The 23,375-nt window shown below is 43.1% G+C and overlaps 2 protein-coding genes and 1 long non-coding RNA gene across 3 annotated transcripts; 1 reads left to right on the plus strand and 2 right to left on the minus strand.

The window, feature by feature from the left end:
* Positions 1-710: 710 nt before the first annotated feature.
* LOC111591294 (uncharacterized) lies at positions 711-1,282 on the minus strand. The gene is made up of 2 exons (XR_002750454.2): positions 1,147-1,282; positions 711-1,015 (listed from the first exon to the last, which is right to left on the minus strand). It is a non-coding gene; the product is annotated as an uncharacterized lncRNA (long non-coding RNA).
* Positions 1,283-11,281: 9,999 nt separating this feature from the next.
* Positions 11,282-14,565, minus strand: LOC100273868 (uncharacterized). The gene is given in 11 exon segments (NM_001148264.2): positions 11,282-11,585; positions 11,764-11,880; positions 11,989-12,105; positions 12,214-12,315; positions 12,425-12,520; positions 12,661-12,742; positions 12,812-12,926; positions 13,038-13,089; positions 13,180-13,422; positions 13,512-13,688; positions 14,388-14,565. Coding segments are annotated over 11 exon segments (1,272 nt in total). The 5' UTR covers positions 14,487-14,565; the 3' UTR covers positions 11,282-11,513.
* A 1,293-nt stretch (positions 14,566-15,858) lies between these two features.
* On the plus strand, positions 15,859-23,316 carry LOC100277820 (uncharacterized). Its single transcript, XM_020551456.2, has 21 exons — positions 15,859-16,312; positions 16,739-16,911; positions 17,342-17,512; positions 17,955-18,065; positions 18,152-18,229; positions 18,625-18,815; positions 18,920-18,980; positions 19,130-19,204; positions 19,288-19,365; positions 19,443-19,505; positions 19,577-19,660; positions 19,916-20,076; positions 20,163-20,202; positions 20,296-20,436; positions 20,568-20,687; positions 20,776-20,994; positions 21,388-21,561; positions 21,644-22,316; positions 22,402-22,607; positions 22,688-22,820; positions 22,903-23,316. The coding sequence occupies exons 1-21, from the start codon at positions 16,147-16,149 to the stop codon at positions 23,061-23,063; spliced, it is 3,279 nt and encodes a 1,092-aa protein (XP_020407045.1). The 5' UTR covers positions 15,859-16,146; the 3' UTR covers positions 23,064-23,316.
* The last annotated feature ends 59 nt before the right edge of the window (positions 23,317-23,375 follow it).

Raw genomic sequence — 23,375 nt, forward strand, 5'->3', positions numbered from 1 at the left:
ATGATCTAGTTGTGAATGATATTATAATTGTGATGCTTTTGTGAATATATAATTGTGGTGCTTTTGTGTTTATGTGATGGATCTATGACTATGGTATACTGATTAACTGTGTATGTTTTTATGATTAATGTATAAAAATCTGTGATTTGTGGTGCTTAATTAAATGTATGTTATTAATAATAACAACTGTAAAAAGGGCGACTTTCTGTTGGTTGCTAAATGTATAGTATGTCGACTTACGGTTGGTTGCTAAATCTATAGTACAGCAACCCACGGTTAGTCGCTAAATATACAATATTAGCAACGGTCGGTGGGTCGCTAAAAAGATGTCGGTCGCTAAAGCCTTTAGCGACGGCACTTACAGCGACCATCCTTATGGGTCGCTAAAAGTTTTTAGCGACCAACCGTAGGTCGCTGAAGGCCGTTTTAGCGACCAACCGTAGGTCGCTGTAAGTGAACCGTCGTGTAGTGTATGGGCTTAATTATGTTTTATTATATCATATGTGGCCGGGTAATTTGTATACAAATTTAGGTGGTTATTTTAAGTTGCCTTTTATAATGATAGGTGAGTAATTTAGATGCAAGATATATTAGAAGGGTTACTGCATGTATTTTTTTCATAATGATATATAGAGATGTTATATATATCTTTAGAAGGGTTATTTTTTTTAAAAAAAAACTTTTTCTTGCATGCAAGATTAGAAGGGTTATTTTTTAAAATCTTTTTCTTTCATGGAAGAGCAAGTCCAGCTGTTACATATATCTTTATAGAATATATAATTATTGCTACTCTTACATACTATTCGGTGACCAGCTTGAGCACGGTTGTTGTTGTATTATATTAATTGGATCTGACGCATCCCCGGCCGGCCGCGTCAAGTGTGGGTGCAGCAGCAAACAGGGATGTGCATACGGCTCGTGCACCTGAAACCGGAGAGCTTGGAGTGGAATTCCTCACTGCATTTTGCCTCGCACACGGCGTCCTGGCATGTCGGGTACTGCTGGTAGCAATCCTCTGGACATACGTATATATATAAATTAAACTCAATGGATCAGCTAGCAGAAGTACATGCATTATTTGCACACTGGGTTTTAAATTAACCAATTTCATGCATGCATGCGTTTATATATACAATGTATGTATACCTGCTGCCCAGGTGGGTGTCGTCATGAGGGTGCAAGACATGACCATGAGAAGAAGGATGCAAATGCCAGCAGCTGTGGAGTGCACCGTCCTCATCTCGTGCAGTGCAGGTTGTGTTCTGACTTCTGAGATGCAAATTGCCGTGCAGATTGTGCTTGTTTATATAGAGGGAAATTGTTAGTGTAAACGCCAGGTACGTACATTAATGCTGGCATATCTCAGAGCCAGGATATATATATTAAATGTGTACACCAAAGTATTAAATGTGTTCGTATCCAATTCGCGTGGCTCTACATAATTAAAAACAACAACAAGCTTTAATCTTTTTCCCCCTCTACTGTAACCGTGACAACAGATTTGTAGATATAATTCCATTACATTATTAGGCACACTAGCTAACGTACTGTGATACCAGAGCGTCACGTTGCCAGGTTGAAAGGGAAATGTGCCCTTGGGCCATTTCTAAATATTTTGGTGATTGAGTGCCAACTTAAGTGCTTAAAATGTGAATTTATGCAATGGATGAACAAAGTGCAAATCAAGAGCAAAGGTATGTTTCTAAGTCTTAGTACATTGGTTTTGTGTACTAATATATTTGTCTAAGTGGTAGAAACAGAAAGAAGAAGAGAAGAGAAGACTTGGCTGTGTACAGCCAAGGGGTTGTCTCGGTCTGGGGCACCGGACTGTCCGGTGGTGCACCGGACAGTGTCCGGTGCGCCAGGCTGCCTCGACCGAAGAGGTCGCTCTCGGGAATTCGCCGACGACGTACGGCTATAATTCACCGGACTGTCCGGTGTGCACCGGACTGTCCGGTGAGCCAACGGTCGGCTAGGGCCAACGGTCGGCCGCGGATTCTGCGCGCGACACGTGGCCAAGGCAACGGTCGGAAGGGGGCACCGGACTGTCCGGTGTGCACCGGACATGTCCGGTGCGCCAACGGCTCCCGCATCTGCAACGGTCGGCTTCGCCATTTAAGGAAAGGAATCGGGCACCGGACAGTGTCCGGTGTGCACCGGACTGTCCGGTGCGCCCGACGACAGAAGGCAAGATCAGCCTTCCAGATTTGCTCTCAACGGCTCCTAGCTGTCTTGGGGCTATAAAAGGGACCCCTAGGCGCATGGAGGAGCACACCAAGCAACCTTAGAGCATTCTTGATCATCCACACTCAGTCTTTGCGCATCTGTTTGTGATTCTAAGTGATTCGAGCTCTGTTCTTGTGAGAACTGTGAGATAGTCTTTGAGCTCGATTCTTGGCCGTGTGTGTGCGCATTTCGCTGTGGATTTGTGTGTGTTGCTTCCCTCCCTTACTCCGTGTTTCTTTGTGAATCCTAAGTGTAAGGGCGAGAGACTCCAATTTGTGGAGATTCCTCGCGAGTGGGATAAAGATAAGCAAGGCAAAAACACCATGGTATTCAAGTGGGTCTTTGGACCGCTTGAGAGGGGTTGATTGCAACCCTCGTCCGTTGGGACGCCACAACGTGGAGTAGGCAAGTTTTGTACTTGGCCGAACCACGGGATAAATCACCGTGTCTCCCCTGTGTTAAATTCTTTGTGATTGTCATTTTGTGCAAGATCTCCTCTTTAGCCACTTGGCAATTATTGTGCTAACCCTTAACAAGTTTTTGTGGCTTAAGTTTTGAAGTTTACAGGATCACCTATTCACCCCCCCCCCCTCTAGGTGCTCTCAATTGGTATCAGAACCGTTCTCTTCACAAAGGGACTTACCGCCCGAAGAGATGGATCCTAAGGGGAAGGGAATCGTGATCAACGACAAAGAAAAGGAATCCTTCGTCAACGAGCCGAAGGACGACAAGCCTACCGACTCCGGCTCAGGACATAGACGGAAGGAAGGAAAGAAGAAGAAGACAAGGCGCATCAAGGAGATCATCTACTACGACGATAGTGATGAGTCTACTTCTTCCCAAAAGGATGATGACAACGACTACAAAAAGACGGTCAATTCGAACTTTTCATTTGATTATTCTCGTATTCAACATAGTTCGAATTCGCATTTGCTTTCCATTCCTCTTGGCAAACCTCCACACTTCGATGGGGAGGACTACGGATTTTGGAGTCACAAAATGCGTAGTCACTTATTCTCTCTCCATCCAAGCATATGGGAGATTGTGGAGAATGGAATGAAATTTGATAGCTCGGATAGCCCTATGCTTATAAATGAACAAATTCATAGAAATGCACAAGCTACTACTGTTCTCTTAGCGTCTTTGTGCAGGGAAGAGTACAATAAGGTGAGCGGCTTGGACAATGCCAAGCAGATATGGGACACCCTCAAGATCTCTCACGAGGGGAACGACATCACCATGCTCACCAAGATGGAGTTGGTGGAGGGCGAACTTGGACGATTCGCCATGATAAGGGGAGATGAGCCAACTCAAACTTACAACCGGCTCAAGACCCTTATCAACAAAATAAGGAGCTACGGAAGCACGCGTTGGACGGATCACGACGTCGTCCGCCTAATGCTCAGGTCCTTTACCGTTCTTGATCCTCATCTCGTGAACAATATTCGTGAGAATCCCAGGTACACGATGATGACGCCCGAGGAAGTACTTGGAAAATTCGTGAGCGGGCGGATGATGATCAAGGAGGCAAGATACGTCGACGACGCGTTGAACGGTCCACTCCACGAGCCTCAACCCATTGCTCTAAAGGCAACGAGGAGCAAGGAGTCGCTACCTAGCAAGGTGGCGCAAGTTGAGGCGGCCGGGCTCAATGATGAAGAGATGGCTCTCATCATCAAGAGGTTCAAGACGGCGCTAAAAGGTCGAAAGGGACAGCCAAGCAAGGCCAAGACCAAGGGAAAGCGATCATGCTTCAAATGCGGTAAGCTTGGTCATTTTATTGCTAACTGTCCCGAAAATGATAGTGACCAGGAGCAAGGGAAAAATGGGAAGAGAGAGAACAAGAAGGTTTACAAGAAGGCCAAAGGCGAAGCACACCTTGGAAAGGAGTGGGATTCGGATTGCTCTTCGTCCGACTCCGACGACGAAGGACTCGCTGCCACTGCCTTCAACAAATCGGCTCTCTTTCCCAACGAGCATCACACTTGCCTCATGGCAAGGGAAAAGAAGGTAATCACTCGTAATGCTAATACTTATGATTCTTCTAGTGATGATGAATCTAGTGAGGATGAAATTGATTACTCTAGTTTATTCAAAGGATTGGATAGAACTAAGATAGCTAAGATTAATGAGTTGATTGATGCCTTAAATGAAAAGGATAGAATCTTAGAGAAACAAGAAGACCTTTTATATGAAGAACATGATAAATTTGTTAGCGCACAAAATTCACTTGCTCTAGAAGTTAAAAGAAATGGAATACTTTCTTGTGAACTTTCTACTTGTAATGAAACCATTTCTTCTTTAAAAGGTGAAATTAATGTTTTAACTGCTAAACTAGAAGTAGCAAGTAACTCTTGTATTGAAAATATTACAATTTGCACTAGGTGTAAGGATTTTGATGTTAATGCTTGTAGTGAACACTTAATTTCAATTTCAAAACTAAATGATGAAGTGGCTAGTCTTAATGCTCAACTTAAGACTAGCAAGAGTGAAGTTGATAAAATAAAATTTGCAAGGGATGCCTACACGGTTGGTAGACACCCCTCAATTAAGGATGGTCTTGGCTTCAAGAGAGAGGCCAAGAACTTAACAAGCCATAAGGCTCCCATCTTCGTCAAGGAGAAAGGGAAGGCCCCTATGGCTAGTAGTGCTAAACGGAACCATGCTTTCTTGTACCATGATAGGAGACATGCTAGAAATGCTTATAATGATTTTGATTCACATGTTTATGATTCTCATGCCATGTTTGCTTATAGTTCTTCCTATAAGCATGATAGAGATATGTGTAGGAGAAATGTTGTGCATATGCCTAGGAGAAATTTTGCTCATGTTCCTAGAAAAGTTGTGAACAAACCTTCTACCATTTATTATGCTTGCAATGCTCCCTTTGCTATTTGTAGAAAGGGTAAGAAGGTAATTGCTAGGAAGTTAGGGGCAAGATGCAAGGGAGATAAAACTTGCATTTGGGTCCCTAAGGAAATTTGCACTAACCTTGTAGGACCCAACAAGAGTTGGGTACCTAAGTCCCAAGCCTAAATTTGCCTTGCAGGTTTATGCATCCGGGGGATCAAGCTGGATTATCGATAGCGGATGCACAAACCATATGACGGGAGAGAAGATGTTCACTTCCTACGTCAAGAATAAGGATTCCCAGGATTCAATTATATTCGGTGATGGGAATCAAGGCAAGATAAAAGGGTTAGGTAAAATTGCAATTTCTAATGAGCATTCTATCTCTAATGTATTTTTAGTAGAGAGTCTTGGATATAATTTACTATCTGTTAGTCAATTATGTCATATGGGGTATAATTGTCTATTTACAAATGTAGATGTGTCTGTCTTTAGAAGAAGTGATGGTTCACTAGTTTTTAAGGGTGTATTAGACGACAAACTTTATTTAGTTGATTTTGCAAAAGAAGAGGCCGGTCTAGATGCATGCTTAATAGCTAAGACTAGCATGGGCTGGCTGTGGCATCGCCGCTTAGCACATGTGGGGATGAAGAACCTTCACAAGCTTCTAAAGGGAGAACACGTGATAGGTTTGACTAACGTGCATTTCGAAAAAGATAGACCTTGTGCAGCGTGTCAAGCAGGTAAACAAGTGGGAGGAGCGCATCACGGCAAGAACGTGATGACCACTTCAAGACCCCTGGAGCTGCTGCATATGGACCTCTTCGGACCCGTCGCCTATCTGAGCATAGGAGGGAGTAAGTATGGTTTAGTTATTGTTGATGACTTTTCCCGCTTCACTTGGGTGTTCTTTTTACAGGATAAGTCTGAAACCCAAGGGACCCTCAAGCGCTTCCTCAGGAGAGCTCAAAATGAGTTTGAGCTCAAGGTGAAGAAGATAAGGAGCGACAACGGGTCCGAATTCAAGAACCTTCAAGTGGAGGAATTTCTTGAGGAGGAAGGGATCAAGCACGAGTTCTCCGCTCCCTACACACCACAGCAAAATGGTGTGGTAGAGAGGAAGAACAGGACACTAATCGATATGGCGAGGACAATGCTTGGAGAATTCAAGACCCCCGAGTGTTTCTGGTCGGAAGCCGTGAACACGGCTTGCCACGCCATCAACAGGGTCTATCTTCATCGCCTCCTCAAGAAGACTTCGTATGAGCTACTAACCGGTAACAAACCCAATGTATCTTACTTTCGTGTATTTGGGAGCAAGTGCTACATTCTAGTGAAGAAAGGTAGAAATTCTAAGTTTGCTCCCAAAGCTGTAGAAGGGTTTTTGTTAGGTTATGACTCAAATACAAAGGCGTATAGAGTCTTCAACAAATCATCGGGTTTAGTTGAAGTCTCTAGCGACGTCGTATTTGATGAGACTAACGGCTCTCCAAGAGAGCAAGTTGTTTGTGATGATGTAGATGAAGAAGATGTTCTGGCGGCCTCTATACGAACCATGGCGATTGGAGAAGTGCGGCCACAGGAAAAAGATGAACAACCTTCTTCCTCAACTATGGTGCATCCCCCAACCGAAGATGACGTACAGGTACCTCAAGTGGAGGCGCTTGAACAAGGACGAGCACAAGATGATCAAGTAATAGAGGAAGAAGCGCAACCGGCACCTCCAACCCAAGTTCGAGCGATGATTCAAAGGGATCATCCCGTTGACCAAATTCTGGGTGATATTAGCAAGGGAGTAACTACTCGATCTCGATTAGTTAATTTTTGTGAACATTACTCTTTTGTCTCTTCCATTGAGCCTTTCAGGGTAGAGGAGGCCTTGCTAGATCCGGACTGGGTGTTGGCCATGCAGGAGGAGCTCAACAACTTCAAGCGCAATGAAGTTTGGACACTGGTGCCTCGTCCGAAGCAAAATGTTGTGGGAACCAAGTGGGTATTCCGCAACAAACAGGACGAGCACGGGGTGGTGACGAGGAACAAGGCTCGACTTGTGGCAAAAGGTTATGCCCAAGTCGCAGGTTTGGACTTTGAGGAGACTTTCGCTCCTGTGGCTAGGCTAGAGTCCATTCGTATCTTGCTAGCATATGCCGCTCACCATTCTTTCAGGTTGTACCAAATGGATGTGAAGAGCGCTTTCCTCAACGGGCCAATCAAGGAGGAGGTGTACGTGGAGCAACCCCTGGCTTCGAGGATGAACGGTACCCCGACCACGTGTGTAAGCTCTCTAAGGCGCTCTATGGACTTAAGCAAGCCCCAAGAGCATGGTATGAATGTCTTAGAGACTTTCTAATTGCTAATGATTTCAAGGTTGGGAAAGCCGATCCAACTCTTTTTACTAAGACTTGTAATGGTGATTTGTTTGTGTGCCAAATTTATGTCGATGACATAATATTTGGTTCTACTAACCAAAAGTCCTGTGAAGAGTTTAGCAGGGTGATGACGCAAAAATTCGAGATGTCGATGATGGGTGAGTTGAACTACTTCCTTGGGTTCCAAGTGAAGCAACTCAAGGACGGCACTTTCATCTCCCAAACGAAGTACACGCAAGACTTGCTAAAGAGGTTTGGGATGAAGGACGCCAAGCCCGCAAAGACGCCGATGGGAACCGACGGACACACAGACCTCAACAAAGGAGGTAAGTCCGTTGATCAAAAAGCATACCGGTCAATGATAGGTTCTTTGCTTTATTTATGTGCTAGTAGACCGGATATTATGCTTAGCGTATGCATGTGTGCTAGATTTCAATCCGATCCTAAGGAATGTCACTTAGTGGCGGTGAAGCGAATTCTTAGATATTTAGTTGCTACGCCTTGCTTCGGGCTCTGGTATCCAAAGGGGTCTACCTTTGACTTGGTTGGATACTCAGATTCCGACTATGCTGGATGTAAGGTCGATAGGAAGAGTACATCAGGGACGTGCCAATTCTTAGGAAGGTCCCTGGTGTCGTGGAAGTCTAAGAAACAAACCTCCGTTGCCCTATCCACCGCTGAGGCCGAGTACGTTGCCGCAGGTCAGTGTTGCGCGCAACTACTTTGGATGAGGCAAACCCTCCGGGACTTTGGCTACAATCTGAGCAAAGTCCCACTCCTATGTGACAATGAGAGTGCTATCCGCATGGCGGAGAATCCTGTTGAACACAGCCGCACAAAGCACATAGACATCCGGCATCACTTTTTGAGAGACCACCAGCAAAAGGGAGATATCGAAGTGTTTCATGTTAGCACCGAGAACCAGCTAGCCGATATCTTTACCAAGCCTCTAGATGAGAAGACCTTTTGCAGGCTGCGTAGTGAGCTAAATGTCTTAGATTCGCGGAACTTGGATTGAATTGTAGCATACATGTGTTTATGCATTTGATCAGGTTCATTCTGCATTTTGTTGCTTATTGTGGTGCTCAAGTTGTACAATCACTCCCTGGACCTCACAAGTCCGTTGCAAAGTGATGCACATGTTTAGGGGGAGATGTGTTACAACTTGACCCTTTGAGACTAACCATTTGCTTGAGTTTGCTTGATTTAGTCTCGAAGGTGAATTGAAAGGGAAAGGTGAACTTGGACCATGCAAGACTTCCACTGCACTCCGATGAGAGGGTAACTTATTCCAAGTTCATCTCTATGATCTTCTTGCCTTTGTACTCTTAATTGACGATTTTGGTGAGGCAATGGGGTTAAAGGGCCAAGATTGATCCCGTTTTGGTGCTTGATGCCAAAGGGGGAGAAAATAAAGGCCAAAGCGATAAATGGATCAGCAACCACTTGAGAGATTTTGAAAATAGTAGAATAGAGCTTTTGTTTTTAGCAAAACTCTTTTATTGTGTCTCTTGTCAAAAGTTGGCTTCTTGTGGGGAGAAGTGTTGATTATGGGAAATAGGGGGAGTTTTTGAAATCTTTGATCAATCTCTTTTGGAATGACTCTCTTTATACTTCAACATGTGTGTTTGACTTAGAGATAGAGATTTGAATTTGATTTGCAAAAACAAACCAAGTGGTGGCAAAGGATGATCCATATATGCCAAAATTGAATCAAAATCAATTTGAGTTTTATTTGAAGAGTTTTTGCACTTGTTCTAGTTGCTTTATGTTGTGTTGGCATAAATCACCAAAAAGGGGGAGATTGAAAGGGAAATGTGCCCTTGGGCCATTTCTAAATATTTTGGTGATTGAGTGCCAACTCAAGTGCTTAAAATGTGAATTTATGCAATGGATGAACAAAGTGCAAATCAAGAGCAAAGGTATGTTTCTAAGTCTTAGTACATTGGTTTTGTGTACTAATATATTTGTCTAAGTGGTAGAAACAGAAAGAAGAAGAGAAGAGAAGACTTGGCTGTGTACAGCCAAGGGGCTGTCTCGGTCTGGGGCACCGGACTGTCCGGTGGTGCACCGGACAGTGTCCGGTGCGCCAGGCTGCCTCGACCGAAGAGGTCGCTCTCGGGAATTCGCCGACGACGTACGGCTATAATTCACCGGACTGTCCGGTGTGCACCGGACTGTCCGGTGAGCCAACGGTCGGCTAGGGCCAACGGTCGGCCGCGGATTCTGCGCGCGACACGTGGCCAAGGCAACGGTCGGAAGGGGGCACCGGACTGTCCGGTGTGCACCGGACATGTCCGGTGCGCCAACGGCTCCCGCATCTGCAACGGTCGGCTTCGCCATTTAAGGAAAGGAATCGGGCACCGGACAGTGTCCGGTGTGCACCGGACTGTCCGGTGCGCCTGACGACAGAAGGCAAGATCAGCCTTCCAGATTTGCTCTCAACGGCTCCTAGCTGCCTTGGGGCTATAAAAGGGACCCCTAGGCGCATGGAGGAGCACATCAAGCAACCTTAGAGCATTCTTGATCATCCACACTCAGTCTTTGCGCATCCGTTTGTGATTCTAAGTGATTCGAGCTCTGTTCTTGTGAGAACTGTGAGATAGTCTTTGAGCTCGATTCTTGGCCGTGTGTGTGCGCATTTCGCTGTGGATTTGTGTGTGTTGCTTCCCTCCCTTACTCCGTGTTTCTTTGTGAATCCTAAGTGTAAGGGCGAGAGACTCCAATTTGTGGAGATTCCTCGCGAGTGGGATAAAGATAAGCAAGGCAAAAACACTGTGGTATTCAAGTGGGTCTTTGGACCGCTTGAGAGGGGTTGATTGCAACCCTCGTCCGTTGGGACGCCACAACGTGGAGTAGGCAAGTTTTGTACTTGGCCGAACCACGGGATAAATCACCGTGTCTCCCCTGTGTTAAATTCTTTGTGATTGTCATTTTGTGCAAGATCTCCTCTTTAGCCACTTGGCAATTATTGTGCTAACCCTTAACAAGTTTTTGTGGCTTAAGTTTTGAAGTTTACAGGATCACCTATTCACCCCCCTCTAGGTGCTCTCACAGGTTGAACTTTGAACTGACAGTAATGTCACGAGCATCATTGACGGCTTGTTTGTATATTAACCAATAGTGATACTATCAGCTGTTTCGTTGCAAGGCTATTCTTTTATTCGGCATTTGACATTCATGACACCACTGCTAAGTGAGTGTTTGGTTCCTTTTTAGTCACATTCCTAAAATTTAATTAGAGGCCAATTTTTAGTCTTAGAATCCTATTTGAAAGACCTATTTTAGTCATATTATTTAGTATTTTAAGAATTAAAACCAAACACAGCCTAAATGTGTGCCACAATCAGCATTCAGCAGTGAGTGTTGTCGAGTCACTGTCTCTCAGTACCGCAACCGACGGTACTTTAAAAAATGATTTGGAGTTCAGAGGCAGTCTTTTGTTGTCTCCCAAAATCTCTAATTTGGAACGGGGAGAGTATATATGTAATTTGTTTGGCATATACACTAATAATAATTATGAGATTTTTTTTGAATAACACGAGTCGATCAAATTTGAGATAAAAAAATTAGATAAATTGTAAATTGGAACGGAGGGAATATATGTTTAATGTATATGTTTTATCTCTTCTTACGGGTATTGACTACCCACATGAGCATCGTTATGGGCACAAAATTACACCAGCACATGTCTGGGTTTATTCGTGGATAAAAAAAAATTTATGATGAGCATGGGCAGGTGATACCCATAGGGTACAAACCCATTGTCATCCCTACAAACCACCAATGCAAGCAATGATCTACTAGAGTCACTTTGCAGTTCAACATGCATTCCAAAAGGCACAAAACTAGACTTTGAATTTATTTTAACACACAGCAATTTCTTTGCAGTAATGATCTGTGAAGGTTTCGTTCAAACAACACGCTACAACATATCTGAAACAAAAAACAGAAACACCATGTGTGAACTATATAATGCAACTACTATCCATCTCTCATTTATGCTGAGTCCATGACACATTCAATTGCGTGTTTGCAGATCCCAAACTACCCAGAGCTACGCTCTGATTACGCTGCAGCCATGATGCATTCAATTGCTTGTTTGCAGATTCCAGTCATAGTCGCTTCTGGCCCATACACCTGCGGTGGATTTTTTTTCAAAACACAATCAGCTCATCTATATGTGAAGTTGTGAACTGCTGACCATGATTTGTGACTGCCAACAACAGACGGTTCAATGCTATTTTTCACATCTATTTTCTGAGCTAAAGGGTTTCCATCACCCCAAAAAAATGCTTACAGGCAACTAGATCAGTACCTCAATTGGAACGCCGAGTTCTGCACCAAGCTTACGCATTTTAGCCAGTCCAGATTGGTAATTTGGACCACCTCGGCGGACATAAATGTGCATTCTTGAAGCCTTCAACTTGGATTCCTGAAAGTGAATTGTGTGGCGATAAAACAGGTGAAGAATCAATTAGGTGAACAGATATGAGTGGTGCCAAGCACCAGTGAGGATTCTAAAGTGAGTGGTCTTAGGTACCTTCTCCCTTAAGGCTCGGATGATGCCATTGAATGTGGTAGCAACATCAGTGAAGTTAGCTATGCCACCTCCAATGAGAAGGGCTCTCTTGCGGCCATCAGGATCAGCAGTTGCACACTACATTTAATTGTATGGTTAGCAGATGATCCTAACATTGTCCCAACCAGATGATGGTCCTAAGGTGGAGTTAAGAGCAGCATTGACAAGGTTACAATGTTTGCTTACATCAAGAACAACTCTAGAATAATTCAGAACCTCCTCCTCATTAGGAGCACCACTATACTCTGCATAGTTTCCAAGCTCTGATGCATATCCCAAGTCTCCAACCTGGTAAATGGGAGGAATTGATTTCATCATGGCAGCTAAATATAGGTGAATAGTTTAACATGCATCAACATGAAAATCTTTTTATGTGTAAATACAAATTGATGCTTACTGTATCAGCATAAATGACACTAGCACCACCACCAGCGACCATGGTCCAGATGCGACCTTTCGGGTTCAAAACCGTGAACTTCAGAGAGGCACTTGTCTGAAATAACAAGGTTGGCGAATTAACACACGTCAACAGAATACACTCCAGATCTAGTATTTCTAATGGAAACTGATTATTTTATACATGATAGACCTCAGAAAAAATAAAAGATAAAAACATAGCCCTGAGATCAATACCTTCTCATCTAGTTCATGGATGAAACTTTCTGTAGGGCTGAGTACTCTTCCAAAAGGTAGAGGAAATTCTATACCTCCCCACCTGCACGATTGATAAGAATAAATCCAACAATGACAAGAAGAAATTGTATCCCTAGGAAATCTGACTCACTTCTTGAAGTTCTTGAAAGCTGCTGTGTCATCTAGTTCTCCTCTCATGTCCAGAGGATATGGCTCCCCATTGACCATGGTGAACGGATTCATCTCAAGAAATGAGAAATCCAAGTCTGGAGATGGAGCATATTTCTTATCAACATGGCAACTCAGGAGATATAGCGACATGAGCAATTCTTAATTCACTACAGCTGGCAAATAAAAAATTCCCAAATCTGCGGTACCTAGGAAGACGGCAAACACTCCTTTAATGAAGTCACCAATTTTTCCGCGTGCCTGATCAGCAAATAAGGAGTACCTCCAATGTGAGAAATGAGATAACATGGAGGTATTGAGGTTAGAGCTGAGGAGGAAAGCAACAAGTACCTCCAATGGAAGGGTTGCAATCAAAGGAGCACATGAATCAGACGTCATTGGCTTCTCAGTAGGAAGGAAAATAGTCTTAACCTTGTCCCAGTTCTCCTCAATCTCAATCCCTCCACACTCTGAGAAGCTGATGGTGCTGCCCAACCTCTCTGAGACAATCGAAAGGTAGTACTCTTGATCATGTGGCACAAATGGCTCGACGATGAAGGTCGTGATTGGAGCCTTGCAGCCACCCATCTCAACCTGAAAAATTAATGGATCACATGACACAAAATCAACTCATGTAGCATGTCTGGAGGACAGGTTATTTTTCACACAAGCAACTACTATACCTCAACCCCCAGCCGCTCCTTGACAAACTCCTTGACTTGATTGAAATCCAAGTTGAGAGCCACGAGGCCGCTCTTCCCACGCTTCCCGAACAGCATATCAGGCTTCACCACTAGCTTCATGGTTGACAGCCATGGCTGCTGGCTCACAAGCTCCGCGAAGTCCGTTGATTGCGTGATCTATCATTAAGCAAGGCACAGAAATTCAGTCTTGACTTGTTATTATCATCTGACGACATGACACTGTGTCCAATCATCAGTCCTAGAATAAGACTGGAACCACCCAGAGTCCAATTTTATACTAGAAATTGAAACCGGTGATCATGGATGTCTTTGTAAATGAAGTTACTTAAAAATACCCAGATACCCCCAGATTCAACAATCTGAGCGCCCCTGTCACTGTCCTACGGATCCAAGCTGCTTCAGACTACTTTAGACTGGCCTGAGTAAAGCAAATGACACCGCACGGGCAAACAACCAGCAGATCCGGCAAAATAAACAGTTCTACTCACCTACTGCCACTGGACTGCAGCAAGCAACGGTAGCTCATATCGATTGGATACAAAAGTAAAAGAAAAAAAATCGCACCTTTTCCCATGTTTCTCCTTCTCTGTCTGTCTAGATCCCCATACTATATAGGGGTAGTTCGTAACACGCCACATTTTCTACCGATTGACGCAACGGTTCAGTGATAATAAAATCATAGGAATGCGGCTGCTTAAATCCGTCGGGCCGGCCGCTCATGAAAACCGGATCTTTGCACCGCCCGAAGCCGGATCACGTGAACCGAGACAACACGGCGACAGATCCAGTGCGGAGAGGAACGCCGGTCAGACAGAAAGGGGGTGGGAGGGAGGGAGGCGACGCGGACGGACTGACCTGGGCGGAGAGGATGGTGAGGTCGATGCCGGCGAGGCGCTTGAGGTGCTCCCTGAGGAGGCGCTTGGAGTCGTACTCCCGGATCTTCTTGCGCGCCATGGCGACGGAGGGAGGGAGTGGAAGGTTGGTGACTGGCGCTGGGCGTGCCGGGGGAAGAAGAACAAAGGACTGGTTTTTGTTTATGTAGAGAGAGATTCAGAAATGCATGGGTTAGATGGGATCTAAGTAGTGGTCGTTACACAGAAATGGACATGGATTTTAACCCTTTTTTTTTAAAAAAAAACATAAGCATCACAGCGCTGCAGTGCAGTGATAGATATAAATAAATATTACGAAATAGTAATTGTCCATCTTAATTAACATTATGTGTGTTGAAGTAGTATTATTGTACATGGACAAGTCCTCTCTTCCTTTTGTTTTGCTTTTTTGAAAGTCCAAAACTGTGTTCCTAGGGGAGAAAATTGGGGTGGGATACTAGTACTGCACAAGATTGTGTGCAATGTGTCAAACACTACGTGCGGGTATTAATAACTCGTGCTTTGACCTCGTGGTGAAGGAAGGAAGGAATGGTTAGACCTTCTTTGGAAAAAAGAGAAAAAGTGAAGGAATTTTGAAAGATTAAAAACTCTATGCAAAAATTTCATATATTCTTTTGGAACAAATGATTGAGTTGTCATAAATCCTATAAAATCGAGCCTTGTAGTGAGATTTTGGAGGATTTTTAGAGCTAACTTGGTAACCCTATTTTACCAAACGAAATTAGTTTATTTTCTTTTGGAAAATTAGAAATGTCAAACATCCTTTAACATGAGGTCCAACCTCTTGAAATTTTTTCTATGGAATCCTTCATGACATACAACTCTATTTCTATAATTTTTCTCATCACTATGTTTTAGTAATACTCCTTTCCAAAGGAGGCCTTAGTTTTGAGGTGCATTGCAAGTGAAGGGAAGACGAGTTTGGTGGCAGGTGAATGGAATGGGCCTGCTGACCGGTAGATGCATGCTTGGTTGGTGTCAGTTGGTTGGGCAGCTGCTGCTTGCTCTTCCTTCGTAGCCACACACGCAACCTACACCCAACACGTTGGTGAATGGTGATGGTGATGGTGATGGTGATGGTGATGCCTCCCATGGCCGCAACCAGTGCAGGTGGTCCGTGGGCCGTCTCGGCCTTTCGGCCAGTTCAGGTGCAAGATGAACGGACAAATGAGTGAGGTCCAATTTGGTTTTTTTTTTCACAAGGATTCGGCCCAATTTCTCGTGATACAAGCTTCAACCCAAATATTCCGGATGGCTTTTCCGAATACAATAGATAGTAAAAAAATTGCATGTAAGCTTTGGTGTCATAAATATAGTTAAGAAACTATATATAGAGATGATCCCTTATCCAATAGACCCGCCTTTTGTTTTTTAAAAGAAATCACATACAAATAGGAAGAAAGCAAGACCAACAATTCGTTTATATATATATATATATATATAGTGTGATTTAATATGGTGTAATGTTTCTCATCCTAATGACACCCCAAACATACATTCTTCTTCCACGGCTGGGTAGCCAAACAATCCCACAACATTAAAATCCTAATGCCTTCCTAATCATTGTTCCCGCTTTGCAACTAACATTTCCATTTCCCGCCACACTCTCCCGCGCAGGCGCAGCACCCCTTCTTCTTTCCCTCCACTTGCCGCTCCAGTTGCAGTTGGTCGAAAAAAAAAGTGGAAAGGAAAGGGGCAAAATATCCTAGGGTTCTGCCTCCATGGACATCGAGACCCACGCCGCCGCCCTGGCCCGCGACGAGCTGCGGCGGCTCCTGGCCGCCACCCTCAGCCCCGACAAGGCGTCGGTTGACGCTGCCGCGGCGGGGCTCGACGCGCTCTCTTCCGACCCACGCTTCCCCCTCGCCATCCTCGCCGTCGCTGCAGGTACCCCCTTCCTTCCTTTCTCCGGCCGCTGCTTCAAATTGTAGCTGTGCTCCCGCTATAGTCCCGTCCCTTTTTGCGAATGCTTGAGCCATTAATTGCGCTGCTTCGAGAATCAATACCTTGCGTGGCTACAGTAAGCTGGCACGCACAGCACCGAAATCCCTCCTGTATTTTACTGAAAGATGGCACTTACCATGTCTGGATTCTGTTTATGCACATGGAAAGACCAAATTTAGGAAAACCTTAGATTCTGGGACATGATAGGACCCACCAACTGTGGCCATGGCCCATGGGTATTATTCAATTGATTGCAACTCATGTTTTTTTACTCGGGAAAGAGAAACAGAATCAGAAGTTAGTTATTATTTACTTCTGAAAGTTTGGTGGTTATGTTCTTAGTTCTTACTATTTGTGATGTGGCTATAGGGGACGGTGATCAGGGGATGAGAGTCGCTGCAGCGACATACTTGAAAAATTTTACCCGCCGCAATTTGGAAACCCGTCTGTGTTCATCTGAGGTTTACAAGGAGTTCCGTGACCAACTTGCCCAGGCTTTGCTTCGAGTGGAGCCTGCAATTCTTCGAGTGCTGATTGAAGTTGTAAGTCCTATACTCTTATATCCCTCAAGAGCTCTGTGGTCAGTGCCCTGTTTTGTAAGCTTTAGGGTCTGTTTGGTTGGGCTGTGGCTGTGAAAAAAGTTGCTGTGGGCTGTGAGCTGTGGAAAAAGCTGCTGTAGGCTGTAAGATGTTAAAAAACTAAAAACCGTTTGATGGAAACCACTAAAAGTCGTTAAAAATTCTTCAATATATGTTTTCATAGTTATATCCGAAAAGCCACTAAAAGTAGGTCCAGAGGTGCTTTCAGATTTACACTACGAGAAAGTCAGCTTTTAGAAAAAACTGATTCCTGGATCCAGCCCTTTGGTTGGCTTTTGGCTTTTAGGGGGGCAAAAGCCAAAGCCAAAAGTCAAACCAAACACACCCTTATTTAAGGTTGTTTTACTAATGGCTTATAATATCTTCTGAACAGTTCCGCCAAGTTGTTGAAAAAGATTTTGTCAAGGATAACTTGTGGCCTGAGCTTATCCCTCAGTTGAAACTAGTGATCCAGAGCAGCAATCTAATTAGTCCAGGCCAGCATCCTGAGTGCAATACTATTAATGCACTCACAGTACTTCAATCTGTTGTAAGGCCCTTCCAGGTACATCTCTTGCTTTCTATGCTTCTGGCATTTTTTTAAAACCACCTTTTTTACCCTCCGTTTTATCTCTAGAAGCATGAAATATGATTGTGACTTTGACGTCTATACAGTGTGCCCTTTGATTATCCAACAGCAACAACAACAATAAAGCCTTTTAGTCCCAAGCAAGTTGGGGTACCAATTTCTTGTTTCCTGTGAATGAAACTAAAAGCTGATTCCTTACTTTTTGAAATTTACTGTTTTGTCCTTATTTTCTGGTAAATCTGTTCGATATGCTATACTCATAACTTAGCATTTCAATTCACTTGTAAGTTTATTATGCTGCTATCAGACTTGTACCGTCCACACTAATTTGTTTAGTTCTATCCACTGATGTTCCAGAATCCAGATTTCAGCCATAGTATTTTAATATGTTCCATATTTAATTTGTGTCATCTTACAGTATTTCTTGAATCCAAAAGTTGTGAAAGAGCCTGTTCCACAACAGTTGGAGCAAATTGCAGCAGAGATTCTTGTACCATTGCAAGTGACATTCCATCACTTCTCTGACAAGGTATTATGTTTCTGCACACTGTTTTTAGTTAAATGCTACAGCCAGCTTGATACTTTCTGTTGAACATTTATCGTGTGTGCAAATAGGTTCTTTTGTCACCTGATGGGACTAACTTGGAATATGAGCAGCTCCTACTCATCACATGCAAATGCATGTATTTCACTGTAAGCACTGTTTTTATTTCTTTTTTTTTGTCTTAAAAATATCATCACAACATTTTCTTGAATCATGACAACAACACAATAAAGGCGAAGAAGAAAACCACAAATTGGTACCATAAAACTAAGTATCATTCTCACAGATGTATTTAGTTATTAAAAAATCTGGGATGGTAAATTAACGAAATGGCGGGTTGAGTTGTTTAGCTTCATGTATGTTTGTGATATTATTATAGGATTGTTATATTGGGCTTGGCTTTACCCATTTGTTTTGTAAATCCATTAGTTGCTTCTCTGTGCATTGAAACTTATGGTGCAGCACTGCAGCTTATCAATTCTGTGGCATGCATGCTATTAAGTGCTAACTTTTTATCATGGGTATCTAATTGTTACTCTTGCAGGTGAGGTCATACATGCCATCTAGGGTGAAACAAATTTTGCCTTCCTTTTGCAAAGACATGTTCCGTATACTAGATTCTTTGAACTTTAATAGTCTTATTGAAGATGGATCTACCATGAAGCTCAAGATTGCAAAGAGATGTCTCATTATATTTTGTGCACTTGTTACACGTCACCGGAAACATACAGATAAGTATGTACTATCCTTTACTACTCTTCTTTCTAGCATATTTTCCATTCTATCTTTGCAGCTATGCTCTAACATTTTCTTCAAAACTTATGCTCCGATGTTCTCAGCCAGATGCCACATATTGTCAACTGTGCAATCAAAATATCAAAACAAAGCATCCATTTAAGTGTAAGTTCTACATCTCAGAATTTAATCATTTGTGGCAAATATGGAGATTAGCATTCTGAGTCAATGCTGGTATTCTAGATTAATAAATGCTGGGATAATTGTTTTTAGTTCTCATCGGATTAGATCCTAATATAGACAAATGATTGCAGAAACTCGACTCTCTCCCCAATCGGATTGTTTCATTGGCATTTGATGTGATTTCTCGAGTTTTGGAAACAGGACCGGTAAGTGTCTGCGCCAAATAGTTTGGATGATAATTCTCGGATATGTTCAAAAAATTGATGTCCATCTGCTCTCTTATTTGAAGGGATGGCGACTAGTTTCACCACATTTTTCTTCACTTCTTGATTCAGCAATTTTTCCAGCATTAGCATTGAATGAGAAGGTTGGCTCCTATCTTTTGGCCATAAATAATGCATGCCCAATATGTACTTCTTTTGTCCTAACTTTTGTCTATAATAGGATATAGAAGAATGGGAGGAGGATACTGATGAGTATATGCAAAAGAATCTTCCTTCTGAACTTGTAAGGACAGGGTTCAGCATTTCTAGTTTTGTTTCTGGTGTTCGTTCTGTTACTGATATATTTATTGGCAGGATGACATTTCTGGATGGACTGAGGATTTGTTCACTGCCAGAAAAAGTGCAATCAATTTACTTGGTGTTATAGCGCTATCAAAGGTTGTGATTCCTTTTTTATTATAGTTTGTTGAACACGCATAGTACTGACTTCAGGCTGAGCAAAACATTTTAACGGATTGTTTTGCTATATTGTATTCCATGACTTTGTCATTCTATATTAAGTGATTTCAATGGCTGCATGCAGTCTTTCATATTCGAATACACTTGATATTTTTCACAGAACCATGTAGTTTGTTGAATTAACTCAAAAATTGAGATGTTGCTGTCATTTGCTTACACTTTTTTTGGTTTCAGGGTCCACCAGTTGCATCTGCAGCATCGAAGCGTAAGAAAGGTGATAAAAATAAAGGGAAATCTGAAATGAGCTCAATTGGGGAGTTATTGGTCACCCCATTCCTTTCAAAGTTTCCTATACCTTCCCATGGTGAAGATGCATCATCAGTAGCAGTGCGGAAGTAAGAAAGGCTTAAAGACGATTAGACATACCACTATGTTTATTTACTATACTATTATCCTGATGTACTAAATGATTTCATTTCAGTTATTTCGGTGTTTTGATGGCATATGGAGGCCTCCAAGATGTAAGATTTTCAAATTTTACCCTTCTAGTGTGTCTTATTTTATGAATTTGTTTTATAAGAAAATGCTGATTCATTTCAGTATCCATCTTGCAGTTTCTGACTGAAAAGAAAGATTTGACAATTACATTGATCAGGAACCGGATTCTCCCATTATATTCTTTGGATCCTTGCAGCCCATATTTGATTTCAACGGCTAATTGGGTTATTGGTCAGCTTGCGATATGCCTACCAGAGGTTACATGTTTTTCTTGTTTTTTAATTCCATCATCTCATAGGACATGCTGGATCAAAGTAGAGGCTTAATGTAATATGTATATCCCTCTACATTATACATTTCACTTTATTTCTTGTTTGCTTACCTGTAGGACATGAGTTCTAGTATTTATGAGTCCTTAATGAAGGCGTTGACCATGGAGTATGTGGAGGACATAACTTGTTATCCGGTTTGTGCCTCTGCTTCTGGTGCTATTGCAGAACTCATTGAGGTAAGACTGGGTCAAGGCAGTATTTTGCATTGTAGTCTACTTGCACCTGGAAATATGAACTGATATATTTTGTCTGTTTTTTTTTCAGAATAGTTATGTTCCACCTGACTGGCTCATTCTTCTGCAAGTGGTTCTGAAAAGAATAAGTACTGGAGATGAAAATGAGTCTGCTCTTCTGTTCAAGCTTCTGGGCACAATAGTTGAGGGTGGACAGGAAAAAGTTCTGTCTCATATTCCTGAAATTGTATCCAACATTGCCAGTACTGTAATGGAGCTCCTACCCCCTGTCCCAGATCCTTGGCCTCAGGTAGTAGTGCATCTTTCTTCTGTGTGGTCAATATTTTGGTACTTTGTGCATGGAGGTTAAATCACCATGCCTGCTTTTAATCTTATGATCAGTTATTACTTTCATGTTAACAATATCGTTTCCATCCATTGACAATTTATGGATTAGCTGATTCCTATACACATTGGTACTTAAAATTGGACATAAAAATATTAACCTAACTTGTAAACCTATTTGAATAGAATAATACCATACAATTCATTTGGAAGTACTGACTGTTTACTTTTTTATATAGAAATGCATGTTTCTTCAGTCATGCCTGTACGATCACCTTTCATCATATTCCAGTATTCCTGGTGTATCGGATTCCTTGAGGAAATCCCAGCCACACTATTTAATATATCTGCCATATAGGTTGTTGAACAGGGTTTCGCAGCCCTCGTAGCAATGGTGCAAGCTTGGGAGAGCTCTGCACCAGATGAAAACAAGACACCTGAAAAGAGGTTCTGGCAGTCAGGCCAGTCTGCAATTGCCCAAACAATTTCATTACTGTTACAAAAAGCTTGGTTGTTGCAAGCTGACAATATGGTATGTTAGTTTGCCGTTGACCTGTTGTCTTGAGGTATTCAAGTGGTGAAACTTGCTTGACTGTTTTCAACATTCATTTCAGGAGGGCTCTGCATTACCACCTCCGTCATGCGTAAACGATGCTTCTGTGCTACTTGAGTTTGTCATGAGTTCTGTCACTTGCATGGAAGAAACGGCAAATCTGAAGGTCTTTGAACTGGTAGCTACATGGGCTGACGCTATTGCCAACTGGGACTCCTGGGAGGAGATGGAGGATCAGGGTGTTTTCAACACAATTAAAGAAGCTGTCAATTTCCACCAGAGATTTGACCTCGACGGTCTCTTCCTGAAAACGCTTCCGTCGCAGTCTGAAAATGGTTCACAGAGTTCAGTCATCGGCCGTGTCTCTAATTTTGTGACTAGGGCAATTGCAGCTTACCCATCCGCAACGTGGAGGGCATGCTCGTGCGTCCATACACTGCTGCACGCTCCAAAATTCTCCCTTGGAGCACAAGACACTAGAAAGACTATTTCCGAATCCTTTGCACAAGCAGCGTTTTCCCGCTTCAAATCTGTATCCGACAGTCCTGCTGGGCTATGGAAACCACTGCTGTTGGCGATATCCTCGTGCTACATCTGCTATCCCGATGCCATCGAACAAGTCCTGAACAACGTTGATGGTAACGGTTTTGCGATCTGGGCGTCTGCATTGGCACAAGTCTCAAGCAGCTTGTTCAATCCTGGCCTGTCATCTGAATCCGAGATCAAGTTAGCTGGTAAGTGGAGTATGTGCAGACCACTGCATTGTTTATCATCCTGTGAATGTGGGCTAGCTTTTAATTGTGTGTTTCCTTGATGCAGTGCTGACGCTATCTACTGTGATCAACCATCTCGTGTCCCTTTCCACGGGTGGCACCAAATTGTTGCAAGACTGCTATGCATCACTGATGGAGTCTTGCATTCAGCTGAAGGAAGTTCAGGACGATGGGGACAATGACGATGATGATGATGGTGCTGAAGATGTTGATGACAACGATGAAGAGGAAGACACCGAAGATGATGATGAGGTAACAAAACCGTCCTGTACCTTTTCTCGTCACGCTTAAGCGCTCCGCTCAAGATTAAAAAAAAACAATGATGTGACTAGGATTCGGACGACGACGACGATGCGAGAGAAGAAACAGAAGAGGAATTTCTGGAAAGATATGCACTAGCGGCGGCTGCGGGCGAGTCAGTCGAGGAAGGAGACATTGATGAAGAGACCCAAGACATCGAATTGGGTAAGTTCCTTCATCTGTTTACCCCAAAACACGGGGGTACGGCTAGTGTCATGACCACTTGGCTCTTGATGAGTGAACGCAGGCTCTCTGGATGACGTGGACATACAGCAGGTGGTTATTCCCCTGATGCAGAAACTTCCTGCTCTGCAGCCCGCCGGAGCGTTTCCGGACAGCCTGGTTGAAAGAATTGCAGAAACATTCCCGGAATACGAACAGTTTTTGCAAGCCCTTCGACGAGCTTAGAGTATAGGAAACATGTGCAGATTTTTCTCTTTTTGTTATATGTTTATATTTTTTTGTGTCATTTTTGGTTTGCTTCTACCTTGAGCGTTGTTCCGAGATGTGTTTCTTTTTGTCAGATATGGTGTTTATTTTCCCTTGATGTGGGTGGCAAGATATGGGTGATGATGTACGTACGATGGTTACAAGTATGTTGTGAGCATAATTGTTATGGCAACACTATCCTCCGTTCGGCTATTTTGCCTATTTTTGTTTGTTTTTACTCTCTCTTTTGCCGTCGCTCCACTTGATATATGTTTGTTTGTTTGGGTCAAA

The sequence above is a fragment of the Zea mays genome, chromosome 4 (genome assembly GCF_902167145.1).
Source record: "Zea mays cultivar B73 chromosome 4, Zm-B73-REFERENCE-NAM-5.0, whole genome shotgun sequence".
Lineage (NCBI taxonomy): Eukaryota > Viridiplantae > Streptophyta > Magnoliopsida > Poales > Poaceae > Zea > Zea mays.

What these genes read in the sequence shown, in the direction of transcription:
- LOC100277820 (XM_020551456.2), top strand. Translation starts at nt 16,147, where the DNA reads ATGGACATCGAGACCCACGCCGCCGCCCTGGCCCGCGACGAGCTGCGG. An exon ending in GAGTTTTGGAAACAGGACCG is followed by an intron (nt 19,205 to 19,287) that starts GTAAGTGTCTGC and finishes TCTTATTTGAAG; the next exon opens with GGATGGCGACTAGTTTCACC. An exon ending in GTGTTATAGCGCTATCAAAG is followed by an intron (nt 19,661 to 19,915) that starts GTTGTGATTCCT and finishes TTTTGGTTTCAG; the next exon opens with GGTCCACCAGTTGCATCTGC.